General features: G+C 39.1%; 1 protein-coding gene across 1 annotated transcript in view; it reads right to left on the bottom strand.

Annotated features, from left to right (window-relative positions):
* The window catches only part of LOC127454918 (uncharacterized), a 70,256-nt gene that overhangs the window by 7,549 nt on the left and 37,383 nt on the right, over positions 1-25,324 (bottom strand). Inside the window, exon 4 of the mRNA XM_051722456.1 lies at positions 18,965-19,018. Within this exon, the coding sequence (XP_051578416.1) occupies positions 18,965-19,018 (54 nt within the window). The remainder of the gene's footprint in view (positions 1-18,964; positions 19,019-25,324) is intronic.

Here is a 25,324-nt window from a genome sequence, read left to right as displayed (position 1 = left end):
CCTTACACATCCTAACAGCAAATGACAAGCTATCAAATGATGTTCTTTTAAATGTAGCATACATCTTAAGTTTTAAAGAGCTCTACAAGCCTTCACATTCACAAATACCTGTAAAACTAACTAGAAATTGCTTGTCCATCCAAAGCTCGCAACCATGATGAAAGGTTGTTGTCGGTGGTTGCTAGGGCATTCTAAGTGGTGTTAAGTGTGTTGCTATGGTGTTTTGGGTGGTTGCCAGGGTGGTCAAGAGAGCCCACCCACAAGTCTATATGATATTCTGGACCTTAGATATGGCTCGGGTTTCTCATTCAATATAAGTCTAGGGGATTTTTTTGTTTTGTTTTTTGCCAATTTTATCATCCACCAAGTGAAAATCAAAAGTCAGATTGGTTAGAAACATAATCACTCCCTCCCCAATAACCCCCACAATTTGAGGTATCATTCATGTAACTCGCGCATAATGAGTTACATCAAAGTTTTATATTTTGTTCTTATGTTCAGGGTTTGTTTCTAATCCCTTACCCTAATGAGCGATAGCAAGCGACACAAATTATTACTAATTATGACAAACAGATCAAGCTTCCTCTCTTTTCTAATACATTAATACCACAGAATGCTTTCAAAACATTACCCTATACTCCAGTACATACATGGGAACAAGTTAACCCCTCCACCCTTCACATCTGTTTTGTCAACAAGCTTGGACCAAAGCACTCACCCAGGCAGTAAGATTGTCTTTTTTTCTCCCTCTTTCCTTGGTTTAATTTCTCTATTGTTTCTGAGACCTCGTTCTCTCTGGTCCCGTCCCAGACCTCAAACCCCCATGTTGATTCCCCCTCCTCCCAAACAGGCCCCCTGACAGACGCTTCCCCCTTCATCTCCCACTCTTACATGGAGCACGGCCAACAGAGAGACACGGGCTCTGTGATTAAATGACGGGCCTATCCTCTACATGTGCAGTCATGGAAGGATAGAGAAAGGACAGTGAATGGGTGCAAAGCAGGGTTGTTTTCATATAATAAAACTAAAACTAAGACACGTAATACTGATTTAAAAACATTTGTGGAAACTAAAATAAAATAATGCAACAAATAAAAATTAAAGAGTGGTTTAAAAAACAAACTAAAACTAACTAAATAATGTTAACACACAAGTAAGGTTTCCATACTGGTTTCCATAACAGATATTGTTTTCCTTTCTTTATGCTCTTGATGTTTTAAGTTATCTTAAGAAATATCTGAAGTCAAACAAAAACTTTATTTACTAAAAATCACACAGAACATATATTACACAGGAGGAAATCTTTGTTCATTATTTTTCCATACATCTGGGAGGTGCAGACTTTCGGGGCTTGAGCCGAATGTTTTGACCTAGTGACGCCCCTGGGTTCAACACACCTAGGTTTCTCCCAGAGAACACGGTTTATGTGGCCAAGTAAATGCACTATCTGTGTTCTTACAGGTTTTTTTTAAGAGTGCACATGTGCAAGAATTCAACATTTCTGGGAGTACAGTGGGAAAAGGGAAAGCACATACACTATAAAAAATACCCATTTATACACAACAATTTAAAATATCGACTACTGTCCCTCACATCCACGAATATGCGCTCAACTACACTGGGGGAATCCCAGAGTTTGACGTAAGAGGGAAACCCCATGTTTGTTATTTACACAAGCGTTGCAGGGAAATTACGTTGAGTTAATGCTGTTTACTCACTGAGCCGCATTTATACAGGAGTAAAGAGTTTAAAGAATTTAAACAGTTATAACACAGCACAAGAGTACGTTAAAAATATGATTAATCAAAACACATTTACACAACACAAATAATCACTATGAAATCATGAATAATTATAATACATTCACACAGCACAGAGGATCACCACTAGTAAATGTTAAAGAATTTAAAGGCATTTACACCACAATAAGAAACATTGCTGCTGCTGCTAGACAATCTGAATGTGATGAAAATATTAAAATAGATAATATATCGATGTAAAAGTAACTTTATATAGGTCCACACAACAAGAACATTCAAGCTCGTGATTTTAAAAGTTTAATATCTTGATTTGAAATTTTTACAAATTGAAATTAAAAGCTTTAGTATTAATTTAAATTACTAACTTAATATAATTTAATACTATTAGACATTAATACACTATCGAATAATAAAAATGTGAGCAATTGGAAAATGAGTATGTAGATGGTATGCACTAACAAAGACATTTGTTCATTCTTTCTAGCAGCATAAGACACAATAAAGACATATTTGGTGTGCTAGTGTGCTTTTATTGAGCTTCAAGTGAAATACTGTATGTTCATGGCATCTCTGCCAAAAAAAAAAGGGGTTTGGGTGGCATTCACACTTTTCTGATACAGCTGTGCGCAAAAGTTTGCATACCCTGGCAGAAATTGTGAAATTTTGGCATTGATTTTGAAAATATGCGCACACACACTTTTATTTGTCTTTTATTTAAGGATAGTGATCATATGAAGCCATTTATTATCACATAGTTGTTTGGCTCCTTTTTAAATGATAATGATAACAGAAATCACCCAAATGGCCCTGATCAAAAGTTTACATACCCTTGAATGTTTGGCCTTGTTACAGACACTCAAAGTGACACACACAGGTTTAAATGGCAATTAAGGTTAATTTCCCACACCTGTGGCTTTTTTAATTGCAATTAGTGTCTGTGTATAAATAGTCAATGAGTTTGTTAGCTCTCACGTGGATGCACTTGAGCAGGCTAGATACTGAGGCATGGGGAGCAGAAAAGAACTGTTAAAAGACCTGCGTAACAAGGTAATGGAACTTTATAAAGATGGAAAAGGATATAAAAAGATATTCAAAGCCTTGAAAATGCCAGTCAGTAATGTTCAATCACTTATTAAGAAGTGGAAAATTCGGGGATCTCTTGATACCAAGCCAAGGTCAGGTAGACCAAGAAAGATTTCAGCCACAACTGCTAGAAGAATTGTTCGGGATACAAAGAAAAACACATAGATAACCTCAGGAGAAATACAGGCTGCTCTGGAAAAAGACGGTGTGGTTGTTTCAAGGAGCACAATACGACGATACTTGAACAAAAATGAGCTGCATGGTCGAGTTGCCAGAAAGAAGCCTTTACTGCGCCAATGCCACCAAAAAGCCTGGTTACAATATGCCCGACAACACCTTGACATGCCTCACAGCTTCTGGCACACTGTAATTTGGAGTGACGAGACCAAAATAGAGCTTTATGGTCACAACCATAAGCACTATATTTGGAGAGGGGTCAACAAGGCCTATAGTGAAAAGAATACCATCCCCACTGTGAAGCATGGTGGTGGCTCACTGATGTTTTGGGGGTGTGTGATCTCTAAAGGCACGGGGAATCTTGTGAAAATTGATGGCAAGATGAATGCAGCATGTTATCAGAAAACACTGGCAGACAATTTGCGTTCTTCTGCATGAAAGATGCGCATGGGGCGCTCTTGAACTTTCCAGCACGACGATGACCCTAAGCACAAGGCCAAGTTGACCCTCCAGTGGTTACAGCAGAAAAAGGTGAAGGTTCTGGAGTGGCCATCACAGTCTCCTGACCTTAATATCATCGAGCCACTCTGGGGAGATCTCAAACGTGCAGTTCAGACAAGACGATCAATGACTTTGCATGACCTGGAGGCATTTTGCCAAGACGAATGGGCAGCTATACCACCTGCAAGAATTTGGGGCCTCATAGACAACTATTACAAAAGACTGCACACTGTCATTGATGCTAAAGGGGGCAATGCACAGTATTAAGAACTAAGGGTAGGCAGATTTTGAACAGGGGTCATTTCATTTTTTTCTTTGTTGCCATGTTTTGTTTTATGATTGTGCCATTCTGTTATAACCTACAGTTGAATATGAATCCCATAAGGAATAAAAGAAATGTGTTTTGCCTGCTCACTCATGTTTTCTTTAAAAATGGTACATATGTTACCAATTCTCCAAGGGTATGCAAACTTTTGAGCACAACTGTATATCTACAGTATAATGTGGAGTGATTAAGTTTTTATATTTTAAAGTCATTCGATCATTATTGATATTGTATTAATATCTTACTTGAAATTATATAATTATTTTAGGTTTATTTATTCATACATAAATTATGGCCAGTGTGGGAAATGATTGGGAAACAATTGGTGTCTTTAAATCAATGCAAGACTGCCAAAAATATATTTCTTGCAATAAATAATTATCCTAAATAGCTTATTTTGTACATTTCTAAAATTGTCTCGTTGAAGTGCACTTTAAATTGGAATGAGTGATACTGGGGGTGTTTACTGTCACTTTCCTAACAGCTGATTGGTCCAGAATCTGGATGAGATCTCTGATTGGGGACATAATCTGCCCCGGAGCAGGTTATTCGATTAGCGTATGTTACTATGCGAGGAACCCTGATGAAAGCCTATACACTTTACTGGTACCGCAAATTCAGAGTTCGCTTAAACTAAGTTTAAACTTATCTAGCTAGCTGCTTAATCCTGCTTTGTGACATAGGCCACCGGTGTCCATGTAAACGATCTCAATGTTGCCATGTCGGGCTGGTTGGGATGCTCAATAAAAGAGAGGAAGGTTTTGATTGCACCACAGAGCCATTGTTTACACTTTTCAGGGATATCAACCTGTGAATGGCTTACTTACAGTTGTCTCTCCATTTTAAACTGGGAGAAAATATTTTAACATGGAATAATATTACACACATTACCTTTAACTATAACTACTAACACTGAAACCAAAATACATAAAAACTAGGGGTGTGAATCTTTGGGTTGAAAGCAAATCTATTAGAGTCACAGGTTTTCGATTCAATTCAAAAAATGATTTTTGCAAATTCAAAACGGTTCAATTCGATGCGATTCACATAAAATTCAATTCGATTAACGATTAGGTTCTGCATTTTTTTAAATGCATTTTTATGGATTCTTTAAATACTTCCCCTAATGTCTTAAGAAAAAGAAAGGCAAACTACTTGAGACTGTTTATTGCACCAAAAGTAGCTTGAAAGAAAACAAACATACAGGCTACTTGGAATACAATAATAGTACAAGAGTACATGTCAATAAAATATTTCAGAGCTAAATAAAGCTTTTAAAGTATTCCATACTCCATATTTCACTATAAAAAGTCTGAGATTTTTTTCAATTGTATTAATTTTTCAAATCAAAGTTTTTAAATTCCTTGATATTTCCAGATTTTCCATGACCGTGGGGACCCTGAATCAGTAAACTAATCCAAGTATTACAATATTAAAGTAATATCATCTGACTACATTCAGTTTCAAAGAAAAGAGAAAAGCAATCATATAGGTGACTTCAATTAAATGTTTTCTGCACACCAAGTCCCCAACAAACAATGAAACTAGTAAAATGGCACTATTTTATCTCCTAGAAAATAACAGAAGTTTCCTCACAATTAAATCACTTTTGTTCAGTAGTGACCCAGTGTCAGAAATTAACTTTTACATTCAGGGTCGAAATTTGCCCCCTGCATTTGATTTTCAGGGGAATTTTTACCTTTATGAGGGCATAATTTTTTCTAACAATTTAAAACAAACTGTCTTATGTTAAAATGTCTATTTAATAAATTCATTAACACAAATTCTTAAGTCTGAGAATGTATTACGTCTTACCCTAAACATTACATCAACATCAACTATATTACAGGTTACAAATAAAAAACAAGAATTCATTACTAAGACGTTTTTATGCCCCCTTATTTTGAATTTCGGGAGCATTTTTATAATTTTTAATCCCATTTTTGCCCAAGCTCCCCAAAATTTCCACCCGTCGTAGTCACGCAACAAATTGGCAGCTAAATCAAATAATTAGAGTGTGTTTGGTTTGAGACAAGTGTGTTATGCGAGCCATCATTTGCTCATGAGAGTGGCCATCTGGAGGAGTGATCAGACAAAAAGGTGCTTGAAAGACTTGGAAAGCTGCTCATAAAAAGTTTCAGTGAGAGTTTCGGATGGAACGGAGAGCAGACGTGATCTCATTACATGTGCGATAAATAAATATTACATACCAATTTGCTGAATCGTGATTCATTCAATTTTGAACAGTTTAAATCGATTATTTACTAACACTAACGATTCTCGATTAAAAAATCATATTTCATATTGATGCATATGAATCGGCAGGATGCATCGAGAAAACGAGTGAATCGTTACACCCCTAATAAAAACTAAATGTGTCCATGAATTAAAAACGAAACTAACAAAAAATTTATGCAACTAACTAAAACTTAAAATAGTATTAAGTAATTTCAGAAATAGTATAGTATACCACACTAGTAGTGAAATAAATTTATTTTAAAATGCAAATTAATAATAACCTTGGTTAAAAGGTGGTGTAAAAGGCAAAGAGAAAGAGAGTGATTTTGAAAAGAACAGAGGATGTGGCCACCCAGGTAGCATTTTATTTTCTGAGTGTGTCTGGTAAAAAGAAAAAGAACATATCAAATAGATCACCATATACCCAACATAATAACAGTCAACAATCAAAGACAAAAGGCAAAGGAATAGAGAGTGGGAAGAAAGAGAGGAAGTTAAAAACAACAAGACGGGGGAGTAAAACCATGAACATCTTTCGCTCAATGAATGCAGATCCTGCAACAGCTGGCACTCTATAAATGGAAAATGACTTCATCCTAAAACACACACACACACACACACACACACACTTTCTCCCTCTCCCTTTCAATCCACTGGTCCTCTGTTCTCCTCAAGCTCTTTCCATTAATCTAATAAAACGGTCATCCAATCTCCTGCAGATGAAACAGAGGTTTTTTTGGACGTGCAGAGATGTGCAGATGTGCAGTGTGCCCACTGGCCACCTTAGAATAATACATATTGCGTTTTACCATTTTACCAGCAAATTTTTCTGAAAATTTCCAATTCACTCCTATTTAGTTCATTCTGAACTGAAAGCTTGTCTGAGTGGGTAACAGTAACCATGCTAAGCAATATTTGAAATGATTACTATATATAGAACTTACCTATTTATCCAGACTCACACTTGTAACAAATGCTAATTTTTAATTATAGAAAATGTTATGTAATCAAATGAAGCACTGGGTGCAGGAACCATTTAAAAAGTAGGGGGAAAAATTTGTAAACCTTATCTTTGCTTATTAATATTATTTAAGTTACGTAACATTATAATAAGTTAACATTTACAGTATATCTCATATTTCCTCTCTTATATAAATTATGTCCAATTCATTATTTTAAATTTACTGTTGCTGTTGTAATTAAGCTACTTTAGGCTATTCTGCCATTAAGATATAGATCAGCTGGTGTCGTGTCTATTTGGATGTATATTAATTGTTGCACTGTAGTTTCTTGAAGGAACCTCATTTAATTTTGTTAATTGCTCTGAAATGTGTAAAATTACAATAAACCTGACTTTGTTTGCCCAGTAGTCCTTGATAAAAGCAGTGGGCACTGTCAGTGGTAATACCACTAACCACTTTTATTCAGTTAACTGCCAAAACAACCGGGTTGACAGGGGCTTCTCCTGGGTCTTAAAGCAATCTAAATAAATATTGCTGTTTATTACTATGTAAATTTATATTGTTGCATTTAAATAAATACATTCTTATTTGTGTTCATTTTGTAAACAATTAATGGGAAACATACCTCGATTATTTTTTAATTAGATTTTTAGTTCTTGCATTAAACATTTTGAATCTGCTTGACAACAACTGCAGTTTGGTCTAAATTATTGTGAAAGAAAAACAACCTTTTGACCCATTTCAGGACAAATAAATAAATATGAAGATATTGAATATCATCAAAAGGCTGAAATATACACAGGTAGCCAAAAGTTTGGAATAATGTACAGATCTTGCTGTTTAGGAAGGAAATTGGTACTTTTTTGTAATTAACATTTTTTATTGATTCCAAAAAAAAAAAACACAACAGAGAAAAACACAACACATACACACGAATCAACATTTAACTTTTAACCCCCACTATTATCCCTCCCCAAACACCAACCCCTAACCCCCAACGAACACCACCGTGGTCACATAAAATAACACACACACACAAACAAACATATAAAAAATATATATATAATAATACAAAATATATATAAAAATATATAATAAACACACATAATTAAACTAAACTTCTCTCTCCCTAACCCTTCCCCGAGAGCCCCCCACAACTGCCAAATACCTACCCCACTTTCTGATAAACAAGTCCCCAAACCCCAGCCTTCTACCTGCCATCTCCGCACACCGCTCCGGAAATGATGGCGCTCTGTCCGACTTCCAACCCCTTAAAATAATTTGTCTGCCAATCATAATATTAGTCAGAACCCAATTTTTTATATACATGTCCCTCAAAATTATGACCGTCCTATTGCCCAAAATACAAAGTCTGGGGCAAAGTAAAATTTGAGTGCCCAAAACGTCACACAAATAACTCTGAACCTTCAACCAAAAATCTTGGATCTTAACACACCCCCAAAAGACATGGGTTGTGTCTCCAACTTCTGATTAGCACTGCCAGCAGGTGGGTGTGTCTTTAAGACCAAGACTTATTTGACACTTGTAAAATCTTAAATTGCTAAGGCGAACCCTTGCATCTCTAGATGCAGTCTTGACATTTTTTAGAATCCTAGCCCACACTCCTTCCTCCAATACCAAGTTCAAATCTTTCTCCCATAATCTAATGATAGAAGTTAAAGCTCCATCCCCCAAACTCTGAATTAGCAGGGAGTAATACACTGACGCCTCATGACCTTTTCCAAAAGCAGTAATCACCTCTCCCAAAGTATCTGTCGCTTTAGGGGGGTGTGTGCTACTCCCAAAAACAATAAAGAGCAGGTGGCAAAGCTGTAAATACCAATAAAACTGAGATCTGGGAATCCCAAAATGATGAACCAAATTCTCAAAAGATCTCAACATTCCACCCAGTGTAGTAACCCCCCTCACAATCCACTCAGACCAACAGAAAGGGGATTTATTAATCCGTAATTTAGGGTTCAGCCATATGCTTGAGGCAACATTTAAATAAATATCCGAATTAAACACTCTGGACACTTTTGTCCAAACCACATGCAAATGCGAGATTTAACTGTGTGACTTAACTTCTCCAGTTAGTTTAATAGAAAGGTTTTGCAATGGCTAAATAGGGGCAAGGACTTCCTGTTCAATACGAAACCAGGGAGGGGCTCTCTCAGGTGGAAGTGACCAATGAGTCAAATGTCCTAGACCGAATGCATTATAATAAAACAAAATCTTGGGTAGGCCTAGCCAACCTTTGTCAATCGGCCTATGTAACTTGTTGAAATGTAATCTGGGACGTTTACCATTCCAAATAAAGGATTTCGCCATGCTATTAAATTGCTTGAAATAAGAGAGGGGGACATCTACATGGAGAGATTGTAGCAGGTAGTTGAATTTTGGTAGATAAATGTAATGAAGCCCACCTACTCACATCACTTGAAAACCTTTTTATTAAAGGGTTGAAATTAACTCTAACTAAATCACACAAATTAGCTGAGAATAAAATGCCCAAATACTTAATGCCCTGTTTGGGCCACTGGAAGGTGCCTGGTTGAAAAGCCGTTACTGGGCAGTACGCTGTCAGAGCCAAAGCTTCAGATTTAGACCAATTGACTCTGTAACCTGAGAACTTAGAGAAAGAACTAATAATCCAGTGGAGACAAGGCACAGATCTAACAGGGTCAGAGACGAATAATAAAATATAATTTCCATAAAGCAAAAAGCTTATGCACCATACCTCCTGCCATCACCCCTGGAAAATCATCCTCCTTTCTTATCGCGGCTGCTAATGGTTCCAGGGCAAGACAGAACAATAATGGGGAAAGAGGGCAACCCTACCAGATGCCCCTATCCAGAGTAAAATAATCTGAAATTAATCCATTTGTTTGTACAGCCACTACCGGGTGTCTATAAAGTAACTTAATCCATTCAATAAAAGTATTCCCGAACCCATACATTTCCAAAATCTTAAAAAGATAATCCCATTCTACCATATCAAACGTCTTTTCGGCGTCAAGTGAGATGGCAGCGACCAGAGTCTGATCATTTGTCACTGTCCACATGATTTTGATTAAACGCCTTATGTTATCAGAAGAGCTGTGGCCCCGAATAAACCCCACTTGATCTATATGTATAAGAGATATCATAACTTTACATAATCGGTTAGACAGAATTTTTGACAAAATTTTAACATATAGCTGGACCAGGGAAATTGGACGGTAACTCTTACACTCGCTTGGATCTTTGTCCTTTTTAAGAATCAGACTGATCCGGGCTTGTGTCATGGTTGGTGGAAGCTTTCCATTCTTTAATGATTCCATATAAATTTCTAACAAAAGTGGAGCCAGTTCTGTAACATAAGATATAAAAAATTCCATCTGGCCCCAGAGCCTTGCCTGTAGGCAGGGCCTTAATTACCTCGTCAGGAGCTGGACGCCAAGGTTATCTCGGAATCAAGATAATTTTTTTTTTTGCTCAGTCGTCAGTTTAGAGAGATCTAATGGTTCCACAAAGTTTCTAATATCTTCATCAGAAGACAAAGACATGGAACTATAAAGACCAAGATGGAATTCTTTAAAAGCATTATTAATATCAATGGCCAAGGTAAAAATTTCACCACTAGCAGATTTCACTGAATGAATGGTAGAAAATGACTCTCTGCTTTATATATCTAGCCAAGAGCTTCCCTGCTTTGTCCCCCGACTCAAAATATAACTTTTTCTTGCCCTAAATAACCAAAACTTCACCTTCCACGACAAAATAGTATTATATCTGTTTTTCAATCTGGTCAATTCTCTAAGACCATCAGACGACATTTGGTGCTTCAGTTCTGTCTTGGTACTTTTAATATTCTCTTCCAACTCCACGAGTTCTCGTGCTTTGGATTTTTTGATGAATGAGGCATACTGTATGATCCGACCCCTAAGAACCGCCTTAAGTGCCTCCCAAGCCACGCTCACAGAGGATACTGAGGACCAGTTGGTCTCCATATAAACATTGATTTCAGCCTTTAACATTTGTTGGAAATCAGGATTTTGCAAAAGGGATACATTAAAGCCCCAACTATATGATTTCTTTTTCTCCATATGTGGGAACACCTCTAAACTCACCAGGGCGTGATCTGAGACTAAGATGTTTCCAACTGAGCATCAACAACAGAAGAAATGAGGGACTGCACACTTTTGCTTCACTATGATCAAGGACTCAGTCCATCAACAGATTAAAGTCTCCTCCCAATATTATATCATGAGGGGTTCCAGAGGCTTGCAACATCCCTTCAAGATCTATAAAAAAGCCCTGATCATCAACGTTAGGTGCGTAAATATTAGCTAAAATCAACCTTTGCCCATGAATTTCTGCTAAAAAAATAATGACTCTTCCTAATTTATCTTTAATCTGTTTGAGACATTTGAATTGCAGATGCTTACTTATCAAATGTAATGAATCCCCTACTCTTACTTGAGCCAGCACTAAAGAAAACATGTCCACCCCATATCTTCCCAAATTTTTCAGCTTCCTGCGGGGAAAGATGTGTTTCTTGAAGAAACACTATATCATATTTCTTACGTTTAAGAAAAGAAATAACCTTCCTTCTTTTAATGGGGTGCCCCAACCCATTCACATTCCCCGTGGAGAGAGACAATCCACTCATATTACCATTTGACATTTTGACATATTAGAAAAAACAGATTGCGTGTCAAAAATACAATTTTAAAGACAACATTCCAACATTAGTGCCACAGTCAGACCCTGAACGTCCCCCAGAACCAAATAAACATAAAAAAGAAAAACGTGCGCATTAACCCCGTGCACGACAGCGGCAACCGGCGTCCATCCCTCTAAACTCAAAAAGTCCATGTACGCCTACGAGAGCCCCCGTGACAACTTTGCCGTCGGATTGCTCAAGTCTGGTGCTTCTGTACAAATTTTGTGAGACAGAAATACATAACAGAAAATAATCTATAAAACAAACTCCAGCCAATAAGTGGAACAAACACTTGAAACAAAAGAACGTGTCTCGAAGATGTGTTCCTCCACAAAACAAATTCCAGCCGCTAGTGGAACCAGCACACACACAAAAAATAAATAAATAAAATGTAAAAACAAATTTCCTCGGGCAATCAAAAGTTCAGTGAGCCGGCTGTTTCATAAGTGCAGCAGATGGCCTAATCCTTGCAATGTCCTGCAAAAACATACTCCACGAAATAAATCCAGACAATAGGAGGCGTTAGCACAAAGAACGAGCAGATTCATCCAAAACTGTCCCGAAGGAGTGTTATTCCACAAAACAAACTCCAGCCACTAGGCGGAACCAGCACAAAAAGAAACAAAAAAAGGCCACTTGGAGGCATGTGAGAAACACACCATGACTCCCTCAGTCCATTTGATTTTATGAAAGACATCGCTTGTTGTGGGCATGTAAATATTTTGCGGCCATCCTTAGTATCTATTCTCAATTTGGCCAGGAACAGTGTAAAAGCGACCCTTCGTCGATGCAAAAGTTTCTTGAAGGAGTGTTATTTCACAAAACAAACTCCAGCCGCTAGGCGGAACCAAAAAACCAAAAAACAAAAAGGCGCCCAGCTTCCTCAGACAGTCGAGTGTATGCTCAGCGAGTCAGCTCATTTGGGGGCCATATGAAAATCACCAAATGGTTTACTCACCCCATTGTCTCTATGAAAGACAATGCTTGCTGTGGGCATGTAAATATTTTGTGGCCATCCTTAGTATCTATTCTCAGTTTGGCCGGAAACATCAGTGCAAAAAACAAAAAAAATGTAAAAGTTTTTTGCATTCCTTGAATCGATCACATTTCTCTCTTGTCGAATTCGCAAAGTCTGGGAACAAGAAAATGCTGTGATTCTTCCAAGAAAGCTTTCCTTTGCTCCTCGTGCAACACGAGATCTTTATCAGAAGTCTCCCTCAGCCGATCTGCGAGCCAGGACCCTGTGAGCTTGCTCGATTTCCAGCTTATGGCCTGTTATGCAGAGCAGACTCGGGAACAGCTCGTCTAGGAATTTCATCATTTCTCTGCCTTCTTCATGCTCAGGAATTCCAACAATTCGGACATTGTTTCGGCAATTACGATTCTCTAAATCCTCCAGTTTTTCCCAAACGTGTTCCAAGTCTACCTTCGTCACTAGCAGATTAGCAGCTAATTCCCTCTCCAATGACTACAGATAATCGATCTGTCTCTTGATGTCCTCGATTCTTGTAACCAACTCAAAGAATTTCGTTTCCATCACAGTAATCGATCGACGTATTAAGTCAGCAACAAGTTTCATCAGCATCACAGACATGTTGGACAGTTGACGCTGAATTTCTCCCGCCGCACCTTCCAAACCGGGTCCCTGATCTGCGACCCTGTCAGAGGTATCAGCTTGAGCACACAAGTGTCTTTTAATATCTCCAGAGCCAGAGGATTTTGAATTCTTTGCCATGTTGACTTCAAAGAACAAATATGTAGCAGGGTGTACTGAATTTCACCGGTTTATGACATAAAAATAATTTACAAACTAACAAAGTGCGCAGAGCTCGCCGTTTACACGTCCGCTCCTCGCATGGCGTCACGTGACTCTCAGGAAATTGGTACTTTAATTCACCAATGTGGCATTCAACTGACCACAAAATATAGTCAGGACATTACTGATGTCAAAAACAGCACCATCACTATTTGAAAAAACTCATTTTTGATCAAATCTAGACAGGCCCAATTTCCAGCAGCCATCACTCCAACACCTTATCCAAATTAAATCAATCAAATCAAATCCCTTTATTGTCACTCGACCATATACACAAGTGCAACAGTGGGTGAAAGTCTTGGGTGCAGTTCCGAGCAACATAGCAGTCATGACAGTGATGAGACATACACCAATTTACAGTAAACATCAGTTTTACACAACACAATTTACATATGTAATATACACATAAATACACACAACAAATGTACAGTATACAATACACACAATATAGAAAACACATACACAAAATATAGAATACACAGTATACAATAAAAATAGTATATATAAAATATGCAGTAGGTTGTATTGTGCTGTATTGACATTCAGGCTGTTGGTTGATAGTCAGTTGCCAGTGTGTTGTTAAGAGAGAATATAATTTATGACAGTCCAATTTAAGATTAATAAAGTGCAGTGCTGATGTATATTGATCGTGAGAGATCAAGAGTTCAAAAGTCAGATTGCTTGGGGGAAGAAGCTGTCATGGAGTCGGCTGATGGGGGTCCTGATGCTGCGATACCGCCTGCTGGGTGGCAAGCTTTTTTCACACAGCGCCTGGTAAATATATCCTGGAGGGAGGGAAGCTCACCTCTGATGATGTGTCTGGCAGTTCGCACCACCCTTTGCAGGGCTTTGCGGTTGAGGGCAATGCTGTTGCTGTACCAGGCAGTGATGCAGCCAGTCAGGATGCTCTCTATAGTGCTGGTGTAGAACCGTGTGAGGATGTGGCGGTTCATTCCAAACTTCCTCAGCCGTCTCAGAAAGAAGAGGCACTGGTGTGCCTTCTTCACAATGGCCTCAGTGTGGACGGACCATGTGAGTTCCTCAGTGATGTGGACACCGAGGAACTTGAAGCTGCTGACTCTCTCCACTGGTGTTCCATTGATGGTGGTGGGGCTGTGTTCTCTGTCTTTTCTCCTGAAGTCCACCACAAGCTCCTTGGTCTTGCTGACTTTGAGGGAGAAGTTGTGCTCCTGACACCAGCATGTCAGAGTGTGCACCTCCTCTCTGTAGGCTGTTTTATCATTGTCAGTGATCAGACCTACCACCGTCGTATCATCAGCAAACTTAATGATGGCATTGGAGCTATGTGTTGCCACACAGTCATGTGTGTACAGGGAATACAGGAGTGGGCTAAAAACACAGCCCTGTGGGGCTCCAGTGTTGAGGGTCAGTGATGAGGAGATGTTGCTGCCCATTCTAACCACCTGGCGTCTGCTTGACAGGAAGTCCAGGATCCAGCTGCACAGTGAGCTGTTTAAGCCCAGAGCCCGGAGTTTCTCATCAAGCTTGGAGGGCACTATGGTGTTGAATGCTGAGCTGTAGTCTACAAACAGCATTCTCACACGTGTGTTCCTTCCAGGTGGGAGAGAGCAGTGTGTAGGGTAGATGCAATGGCATCATCAGTGGAGCGGTTGTTGCGGTATGCAAACTGCAGTGAGTCCAGTGAGGCGGGCAGCACAGAGCAGATGTAATCTCTGATTAGTCTCTAAAGCATTTGCTGATGATGGGGGTCGCCAGTCATTTAAGCAAGTGATTTTGGATTGCTTTGGTACAGGCACAATGGTGGACGTTTTAAAGCATGTGGAGACTACAGACAAAGAGAGGGAAAGGTTGAAAATATCAGTAAAAACACCAGCCAGTTGGTTCGCGCACGCTCTAATGACGTGGCCCGGAATGCCGTCTGGACCCATGGCTTTACAAATATTCACCCGTCGGAAGAATAGGGTTACATCCGCTACAGAGACAGAGAGTGAACAAACCTCTGTAGCTTCGGCCACGAGAGTTCTCTCCATGAGGGTGGTGTTATTTCCCTTGAAACGATCATAAAAAGTACATCCGGGAGAGAGGCAGCGGTGTTCACAGCAGAGTTTTTATTCCCTTTAAAGTCCATGATGATATTAATTCCCTACCACATGCTTCTGAGTCGGTGGTGTTGTACTGTCCTTCAATCTTGTCCCTGTACTGGCGTTTGGCTGCTCTGATAGTTTTGCGGAGGGCATAACTGGCTTGTTTATGCTCCTCTGCGTTCCCAGAATTAAAAGCGGAGGTCTGTGCATTAAGCGCCGTACGAACATCGCTATTAATCCATGGTTTCTGGTTAGGGTAGATCCGTATTGTTTTGTCAGTACAACATCCTCTATGTACTTCCTGATGAAACACGTTACGTAATCAGCGTAGACCTCTGTGTAGTCATCAGAGGCGTACTGCAACATCTCCCAGTCCACGTGATCAAAACAGTCTTGTAGCATAGAATCTGATTGGTCCGACCGGCACTGGATCGTTCTGAGGGCAGGTGCTTCCTGTTTCAGTTTCTGCCTGTTAGCGGGCAGAAACAGAATGGAAGAGATTTGCCAAATGGTGGGCAGGGGAGGGATCTGTAACCATCCCGGAAGGGAGAGTAGCAATGGTCCAAATCCCGGTCCCCTCGTGTGTTGAAACTGATGTGTTGGTAGTATTTCGGTGCTACTGACTTGAAGCTAGCTTTGTTAAAGTCCCCAGTCACCCTGAACGCAGCCTCAGGGTGCACGGTTTCCTGCTTGCTTATACTCCCATACAGTTCCTTGAGTGCCCGGTCTATCTCGGCTTGTGGCGTGATGTACACAGCTGTGATAATGACCGCTGTGAATTCCCTGGGTAGCCAGAATGGTCGACACAGAAGCATGAGAATTTCCAGATAAGGAGAGCAGAAAGATTTGATAGAATGTACGTTCCACTGATCACACCAGGATTTGTTGATCATAAAACATACTCCACCACCTCTGCTTTTACCTGAGAGGTCTTTTGCTCTATCCGCTCGGTGTACGGAGAACCCCGCAGGTTCGATGGCTGAGTCTGGAATCTCCGCAGACATCCAAGTTTCTGTAAGACAGATAATGCAGCAGTGCCTCATCTCTCATTGGAAAGAGATCCGCATTCTCAGCTCGCAGAGCTTGTTGTCCAGAGACTGAACATTTGCCAGTAGAATACTGGGTAGTGGGGGTCAATTTGCGTGACGTCTTAGTCTGATGAGAACGCCGGCTCTCCTTCCCTTTTTCTGGCTGCGTTTCCACGGCCAGGCTGCCCAGACAAAGGGCTCCGCTGGCGTGTATGTAAACAGCGGGTCAGCATTGAGGTATTTAAAGTCCAGTTTTCGGTGTGCTATTGCAGAACCAATGTCCAAAAGTGTTTGTCTATCGTAGACAATAAGGCAGACAACATCCAAGACAAAAAACCTAAGAATTGTAGACAAAACAAACAAAAAACTGCAACATTGGGTCGGAGCTCACACCGCAGCAGCCATACTTGGCGCCATCTTGAGTCTAGTCAATCAATATCCTTGAGTAATCATACTAAATTGCTAATTTGGTACTAGAAAATCACTTGTCATTATATCAAACACAGTTGAAAGCTATTTGGTTCGTTAAATGAAGCTTACCATTGTCTTTGTGTTTGTTTTTGAGTTGCCACAGTATGCAGTAGACTGGCATGTCTTAAGGTTAATATTAGGTCAAAAATGGCAACAAAAAAAATATCTTTCTCTAGAAACTCGTTAGTCAATCATTGTTTTGAGTAATGAATGCTATAAAATGCTTGAAATTGCCAAAAAACTGAAGATTTCATACAAAGGTGTACACTACAGTCTTCAAACACAAAGAACAACTGGCTCTAACAAGGACAGAAAGAGATATGGAAGGCCAGATGAACAACTAAACAAGATGATAAGTACATCAGAGTCTCTAGTTTGAGAAATAGATGCCTCACATATCCTCAGCTGACAGCTTCATTGAATTCTACCCACTCAACATCAGTTTCATGTACAACAGTAAAGAGAAGACTCAGGGGTGCAGGCCTTATGGGAAGAATTGCAAAGAAAAAGCCACTTTTGAAACAGAAAAACCAAAAAGAAAAGGTTAGATTGGGTAAAGAAACACAGACAATGGACAAGAGATAATTGGAAAAGAGTGTTATGGATCTTAACCCCACTGAGCTTTTGTGGGATCAGCTAGACTGTAAGGTGGATGAGAAGTGCTTGACAAGATAGCTACATCTATTGCCAGTGCTACAGGAAGCATGGGGTGAAATGTCACCTGAGTTTCTGGACAAACTGACAACTAGAATGCCAAGGATCTGCAAAGCTGTCATTGCTGCACGTGGAGGATTTTTTGATGAAAACTCTTTAGTTTAAGTTCTGAATTTTTTTTTTTTCAAATTGTAATAGTAATTTTTCACATTATTAATGTCCTGACTATACATTGTGATCAGTTGAATGCTACTTTCGTGAATAAAAGTACCAATTTCTTTCCATAAGAGCAAAATCTGTAAAAATTTTCCAAATATATATGTGTTACGTTCCGTGTTTATTTATATAATATTGTTGGATGCTACGTGCTGCTGTGTGCTCTCTCTCTCTCTCTTTCTGTGTTTCTCCGTGTGTTACTGCCGCTCAACCAGGTACGGAGGAAAGGAAGGTGATCGCTCGCACCTGCCGCTCGTTACTGTGCATAGGCTGCAAGCTCAAAAGCTGTTCAACATGCCTACCACACTGAAGCTTGACTTCCAGAGTGCTGTACCTCTCGCCTGCTTTGTGTTGTTCTAGTAGTTTTGTCAGAGATTGATACTGTATAAAACTTACTCAAGTTATGGCTTATTGTAGCCCTCCAAATAAGTAATTAGCATTGTTGTTGCGCTACATGTTTCTCTGTGTTGGAAGCCGTAGGGAGGTGGGTGCCATTTTATTTCTGTGACTCTTTTTCTCTTGTTTCTGCTTAGTTAGGGAGTTAGTGTACATTTCTGTTGTTAATTTTCTTTTTTGTCAGTTTAGACAGTTTTACTCCTTAACTAGTTAGAGAGTCCTTTTGTTTGTTGTTTTGGCCTTTTCCCCCTCCTGAAGTCTATTTTGCTTCCTATTTTACTTTGTCATTTGGAAATATTGTAAATAAAATACTTGACTTTGGAATTTGACGTGTCTGTTGTGCTTGGAAGGGGACTGGTACTCACTCACCCCAACCAATTTTATGTTTACTTTTCTCTGTTACTCCCTTACCCTAGTCCCTTACATCTGGGACGTAACATATGCAAAATAAATGTTTGCCAGTGTATATATCTACACACATATATATTTTTTTTTATTTTTTTTTCTGCTATATCACCCAGTCCTATATATGACACTGTAATATTTTTCTGACACACCCTCACCCGAATCTTGATGGTTCTTGTCTTCCCACCACAGTTCTTTTTAAGAAGCATTTTCTGAAACAAAAGAGCAGAAAGGAGAAATAGTGGTTAAAAAGAATGACATAAAACTTCCATAAGCCTTATAGTACATGTTGACAATGCAAAGCCAATGTTCACACCACAGCACACACTGAGAAACATCTTGTTTCCATATAGCCAATATAAACACCTATTGCTTTTTTGCCCTTGAGTTCTTCTGGAAGAACCCTGAAAGCTTTAGCCCACTGTGGCCATCAAAACTAATGGTTCTTTTATGTAACAGAGCAAAACATCCTGTGGGCCGACCCCTCAGAACAAGCGTGGAACTCTGTTTGCTATTCTTACAAAGAATTCTACCACTTCTAAAAACTGAGGCCTTGTGACTCAAGAGCAGAGGTTAACTCTGTTTAGAGCTCATTTGAAAAATATTATTCTTCGGACAGAGTCTAGTCTTTTACATTGAACAATCAGTGCTCTTTAAAATTTGTAAAGATTACAATAAAAAAAAAATTTAAAAAAAAGAAAATAATATATACGTGTGTATATATATATATATATACAGGTGCATCTCAATAAATTAGAATGTCGTGGAAAAGTTCATTTATTTCAGTAATTCAACTCAGATTGTGAAACTCGTGTATTAAATAAATTCAGTGCACACAGACTGAAGTAGTTTAAGTCTTTGGTTCTTTTAATTGTGATGATTTTGGTTCACATTTAACAAAAACCCACCAATTCACTATCTCAAAAAATTAGAATACATCATAAGACCAATAAAAAAAAAAACATTTTTAGTGAATAGTTGGCCTTCTGGAAAGTATGTTCATTTACTGTATATGTACTCAATACTTAGTAGGGACTCCTTTTGCTTTAATTACTGCCTCAATTCGGCGTGGCATGGAGGTGATCAGTTTGTGGCACTGCTGAGGTGGTATGGAAGCCCAGGTTTCTTTGACAGTGGCCTTCAGCTCATCTGCATTTTTTGGTCTCTTGTTTCTCATTCTCCTCTTGACAATACCCCATAGATTCTCTATGGGGTTCAGGTCTGGTGAGTTTGCTGGCCAGTCAAGCACACCAACACCATGGTCATTTAACCAACTTTTGGTGCTTTTGGCAGTGTGGGCAGGTGCCAAATCCTGCTGGAAAATGAAATCAGCATCTTTAAAAAGCTGGTCAGCAGAAGGAAGCATGAAGTGCTCCAAAATTTCTTGGTAAACGGGTGCAGTGACTTTGGTTTTCAAAAAACACAATGGACCAACACCAGCAGATGACATTGCACCCCAAATCATCACAGACTGTGGAAACTTAACACTGGACTTCAAGCAACTTGGGCTATGAGCTTCTCCACCCTTCCTCCAGACTCTAGGACCTTGGTTTCCAAATGAAATACAAAACTTGCTCTCATCTGAAAAGAGGACTTTGGAACACTGGGCAACAGTCCAGTTCTTCTTCTCCTTAGCCCAGGTAAGACGCCTCTGACGTTGTCTGTGGTTCAGGAGTGGCTTAACAAGAGGAATACGACAACTGTAGCCAAATTCCTTGACATGTCTGTGTGTGGTGGCTCTTGATTCCTTGACCCCAGCCTCAGTCCATTCCTTGTGAAGTTCACCCAAATTCTTGAATCGATTTTGCTTGACAGGCTGCGGTTCTCTCGGTTGGTTGTGCATCTTTTTCTTCCACACTTTTTCCTTCCACTCAACTTTCTGTTAACATGCTTGGATACAGCACTCTGTGAACAGCCAGCTTCTTTGGCAATGAATGTTTGTGGCTTACCCTCCTTGTGAAGGGTGTCGATGATTGTCTTCTGGACAACTGTCAGATCAGCAGTCTTCCCCATGATTGTGTAGCCTAGTGAACCAAATTGAGAGACCATTTTGAAGGCTCAGGAAACCTTTGCAGGTGTTTTGAGTTGATTAGCTGATTGGCATGTCACCATATTCTAATTTTTTGAGATAGTGAATTGGTGGGTTTTTGTTAAATGTGAGCCAAAATCATCACAATTAAAAGAACCAAAGACTTAAACTACTTCAGTCTGTGTGCATTGAATTTATTTAATACACGAGTTTCACAATTTGAGTTGAATTACTGAAATAAATGAACTTTTCCACGACATTCTAATTTATTGAGATGCACCTGTGTGTGTGTATGTATATATATATATATATATTAGCAAATGACAGAAAAGAATAGCTAACCCAAAAATTAAAATTCTGTCATCATTTACTTACCATAATATTGTTCCAAATCTGGATGACTTTCATTCTTTTTGGAACACAAAATAAGATACATACAATGAAAGCATATACTGTAGTGACCAGGGACTGTCAAGCTCCAGAGAGGACAAAGCAGTGATGTAAAAGTAGTCCATATTACGTGCTATATTCCAAGTCTTCTGAAGACATATGATAGCTTTGTTTGAGGAACAGACTGCAATTTATTATTCACTGAAAATCTTGCCCCAACGTTTCTGCATATGCAGAACTGGAATGTCATGTTAATTTAAAAGACACAAGAATACAAATACCGTTTAGCATTAATGACGTTAAACCTGGTACAACATGTCTTCATGTGACAAATTTCAATATAATGTGATTTGCAAGCTTTGGCGGAGAGCAAGATTTTCGTACATGGCTTTAGAAGACATTGAAAATAGCGCATGAGTCGTATGGTGTACTTTTATGGAGATTTTATAGTGTTTTTTTTTTTTTGTTGTTGTTGTTTCATTTTTTATGTTGTTGCTGTCCTTTTCAGATTTTGACAGCTCCTGTCAGTTTCAGGTTCCATGAAAGAAAAAAAAAGGTCATATGGGGTTGGAACTACAAAAGGGTGGATGAAATGCTCCTTTAACTTTCTTCGGAGCACATTATGTATATGCTTGGACACAGTCTAGGCCTTTAATTACAGTAAAAACAACCAGTTCTCTTTTGAGTATCTTATAAAGTTTGAATATTAAAATTAATCTACGATAAAAACCTACAGAGATTGACAGATTAATGTGCATTTCATGCAGCCTCTTTGTTCTACTTGAGACTCCCAGTAAAAAAACCCAGGAACTGTCAAATTTGTCTAGATCTGTGTGACTGGAAGGCAGCCACGGTTAAAGCCCAACTGGAGTTTGAAATGAGCTTGGCTTCATTTCAAAGTTCCCAAAAAAGGAGATTATGTTTGTCAAGCTAACTCAACCATTCTGGGGTGCATTTAGACATCTGTCAGACAAACCATTAATTTCGCTCAAACAATAGCCAGACCCATACATACTGGATATAAGTAACTGCGGATGTGCATTGTGCAGGAATGTATTAGTTCGTAAAGATTAATAATGAAAAACATAATCGTTGCCCAAATGTGGTTCAACATATTAGCATAACATTGTCGTATACAATTAAAATGAGAGTACGTAGTATTGTGAGGATGGACGTGATTATTTCTTGCTTATGACCAGTCAATAATGGTGACTCTCTTTTGAGTTTGAATGTGATGACTGATGCTCTACCAGATGAGCTACAGGAAAACTTGAATAAAAACTGAACAGGATCCGAAAGGGTTAAGGTAAAAGAAGTTAAGCAACTACTTGAGTAGTCTTCCCATATTGTTTTTCGTCCAACATCTCCCGTTCCACTTGACTGAGCACACATACACCGTTACACGCACACACACACACACACACTGTGCCCTTGCCATGGACTCCAAGAGTCATATGGTCCTCACAACCAGCTTCTCTCTAACTCCCCTCTCGCTGTTTCTCGCCTTCTCTTTCTTTCCCACTGTTTCTCTATATACTTTGCTCTTCCACCTGGCAAAATCTGGCCTGTATATTTGAACACATGAACACAACTTCTATAGTTGCTTGTCCTACTCTGCTTTTTCATTCACTAGCAGATTCTCTTTTGGGCTCTTACACTTTATCAGCCGTTTGTTTAGAGTGAGGGAGGGGGGCAGACATCTGTCATCCTTTCTTTCTCTCTGGAGGTGGTTGGCACAAAGCCCTGGAGCACATGGAGTTGTTGGAGTAAGTGTAGTTGTGTGCATTTGTCTGATATTGTTTTTCAAAATTCAGCCAGACACTTAAGAAGGACTTCTGGACTGTAGTGTTCTGAATACATTTATTTTCTGAAGATACAGAAAGGCATCTAAATAATTATGGGGTCTTTTGGGGAGAGTGAAGTATATAAGGAGGAATGATTCAAATTACACTGCTGAAAAGACAAGCCTGAATTTTCATGCTGGTCCAGGATGGTTTAGGGCTGGTCAAGCAAGTGAGGTTGGGCAACCAGCATAGTTCTTTTGAGTGAAGCTGGTTGACCAAGCTGGTCTTTAAGTTAGTGAAATAGCAGTTTCTTGGTGGTTAAGGGTCAAAGAAGGGTTGTATCTTCTACTGTATAATTTACACTGTCGAGTACACTACTGGTTGGTTTATGCTGAATAGAACTAGATTTCTGCTGGTCTAGGTGCTCCATAGCCATGTAGTTCAACAGCACAACTTAGCAGGTCAAGCTTGTTGATTAGCATGGTTTTCTAATGAAGCAAGTTAACCTAGATGGTCTTGCTGGTTAAGTTAGTGAAGCAGCAGGTTCTTGCTGGTTAGGGTATAGTAGCTTTAATAAAAGTGTATATGAATTGCTGTGAGTACCATGCTGAAAAGAACATAGTGGATGTCCATGCTGGTCAAAGTCAAAATACGCTGGTTAGTACATGATGGGTACTTGCCTAGCTGGTGGACCAACACAGCAATGCTGTTCACCGGCATAACTTGACACTGGTCAAACAGAATGGTTTTTCAAGTGAAGCTGTTTAGTGAAGCTGACCAAGTTAGTTTAGCTGATTAAGGTAGTAAATCAGCAGCTTCTTGCTGGTTAAGCTAGTAAAGCAATAACTCTTGCTGGAAGAGCTAGGGACACCAGTTCTTGGTGGTTAAGCAATGAAAACTGCAGGTTATTTCTTATTAAACTAATGAAGCAGCAGGTTCTTGTTTAGGGATGGGAATTGTAAGGAATGTAATGGTTCCTTTTATTCCTTTTAACGATTTTGGTTCTATTAACAATTCTTTTAGTACTTTTGAGGAAGAAATTGTTGTGTTTTGGGTGCTGGTAGATTTGGTAGATACGCAAGGGCGTAGATTTGGCTTGAACACTGGGGGGTTACAGTATAAAGCATTTACTTGTTTCCATACCTCCCCCCATCCCCACTGAAATCTACACCCCTGCTGGTATCTTCACCAGGCTTTTAAACTAGCTTAACCAGCATCATCATAAGACCATGCAGGTCAAACAGCTTCAACAGTTAGGTTTTGCTGGTGAAAAGCATGGCTATGCTGGTCCACCTGCTATAACAGCACCAGACCAACACTGGCCAGCCTAGACCCGCATGGGAAATGCATGCTGGTTAAGCTGGTCTTTTTAGCAGGGTTATTACTCTATTTTAAAGGAATAGTTCACCCAAAAATTAAAATTCTCTCATGATTTACTCACCTTAAGTCATCCCAGATGTGCATGTCTTTCCTTCTTCAGCAGAACTGAAATTAAGATTTTTATAAGCACATTTCAGCTCTGTATGTCCATACAATGCAAGTGAATGGATTCCAGCTGTTTGACAGTCCAAACGTCATATTTAGGCAGCATAAAATTAATCCACACAACTCCCATCGATCCATTAATGTCTTCTGAAGCAAATCGATAGGTTTGTGTAAGAAACAAATCGATAATTAAAAAGTTTAACTTTAAATTGTTGCTTCCGGCCATCATTGGGATGCTGATTCAAATGACCTAACTCTTGCGTAACATTCGTTCCTCTGTGGTAAACTTCTCGCGTGAATGTGCCATCGCGATTATGTCACACGACATTTACGTGTTGCGTCGACTGCTAACAGGAAGCGGTTTTTTTTAAGTTAATAATCTATTTATTTTTTACACAAACCTATCAATTTTCTTCAGAGGACATTAATTGATGGACTGGAGTCATGTGTATTACTTTTATGCTGCCTAAATATGACTTTTGGACCATCAAACAGCTGGCATCCATTCACTTGCATTGTATGGACATATACAGAGCTGAAATGTGCTTATAAAAATCTTCATTTTGGTTCTGCTGAAGAAGGAAAGACATACACATCTGGGATGGCTTAAAGGTGAGTAAATCATGAGAGAATTTTAATTTTTGGTTGAACTATTCCTTTCCAGTCGGACATGACAAAATGAACTCCTTTGCGGTTCAGTTTTTCATTCACAAAAAAAAAAAAAAAAAAAGAAAAGGTTGATGAGAGTAATTTGTTCAGAAAATAGCACTGTGTATTTTGCTGTGTAGACTCAAAAGAACCAACTCATAAGAGTCATTTGTAGGGATGCA

Source organism: Myxocyprinus asiaticus, chromosome 17 (assembly GCF_019703515.2).
Source record: "Myxocyprinus asiaticus isolate MX2 ecotype Aquarium Trade chromosome 17, UBuf_Myxa_2, whole genome shotgun sequence".
Classification (NCBI taxonomy): domain Eukaryota; kingdom Metazoa; phylum Chordata; class Actinopteri; order Cypriniformes; family Catostomidae; genus Myxocyprinus; species Myxocyprinus asiaticus.
This window is presented reverse-complemented; position numbering and strand designations above follow the sequence as displayed.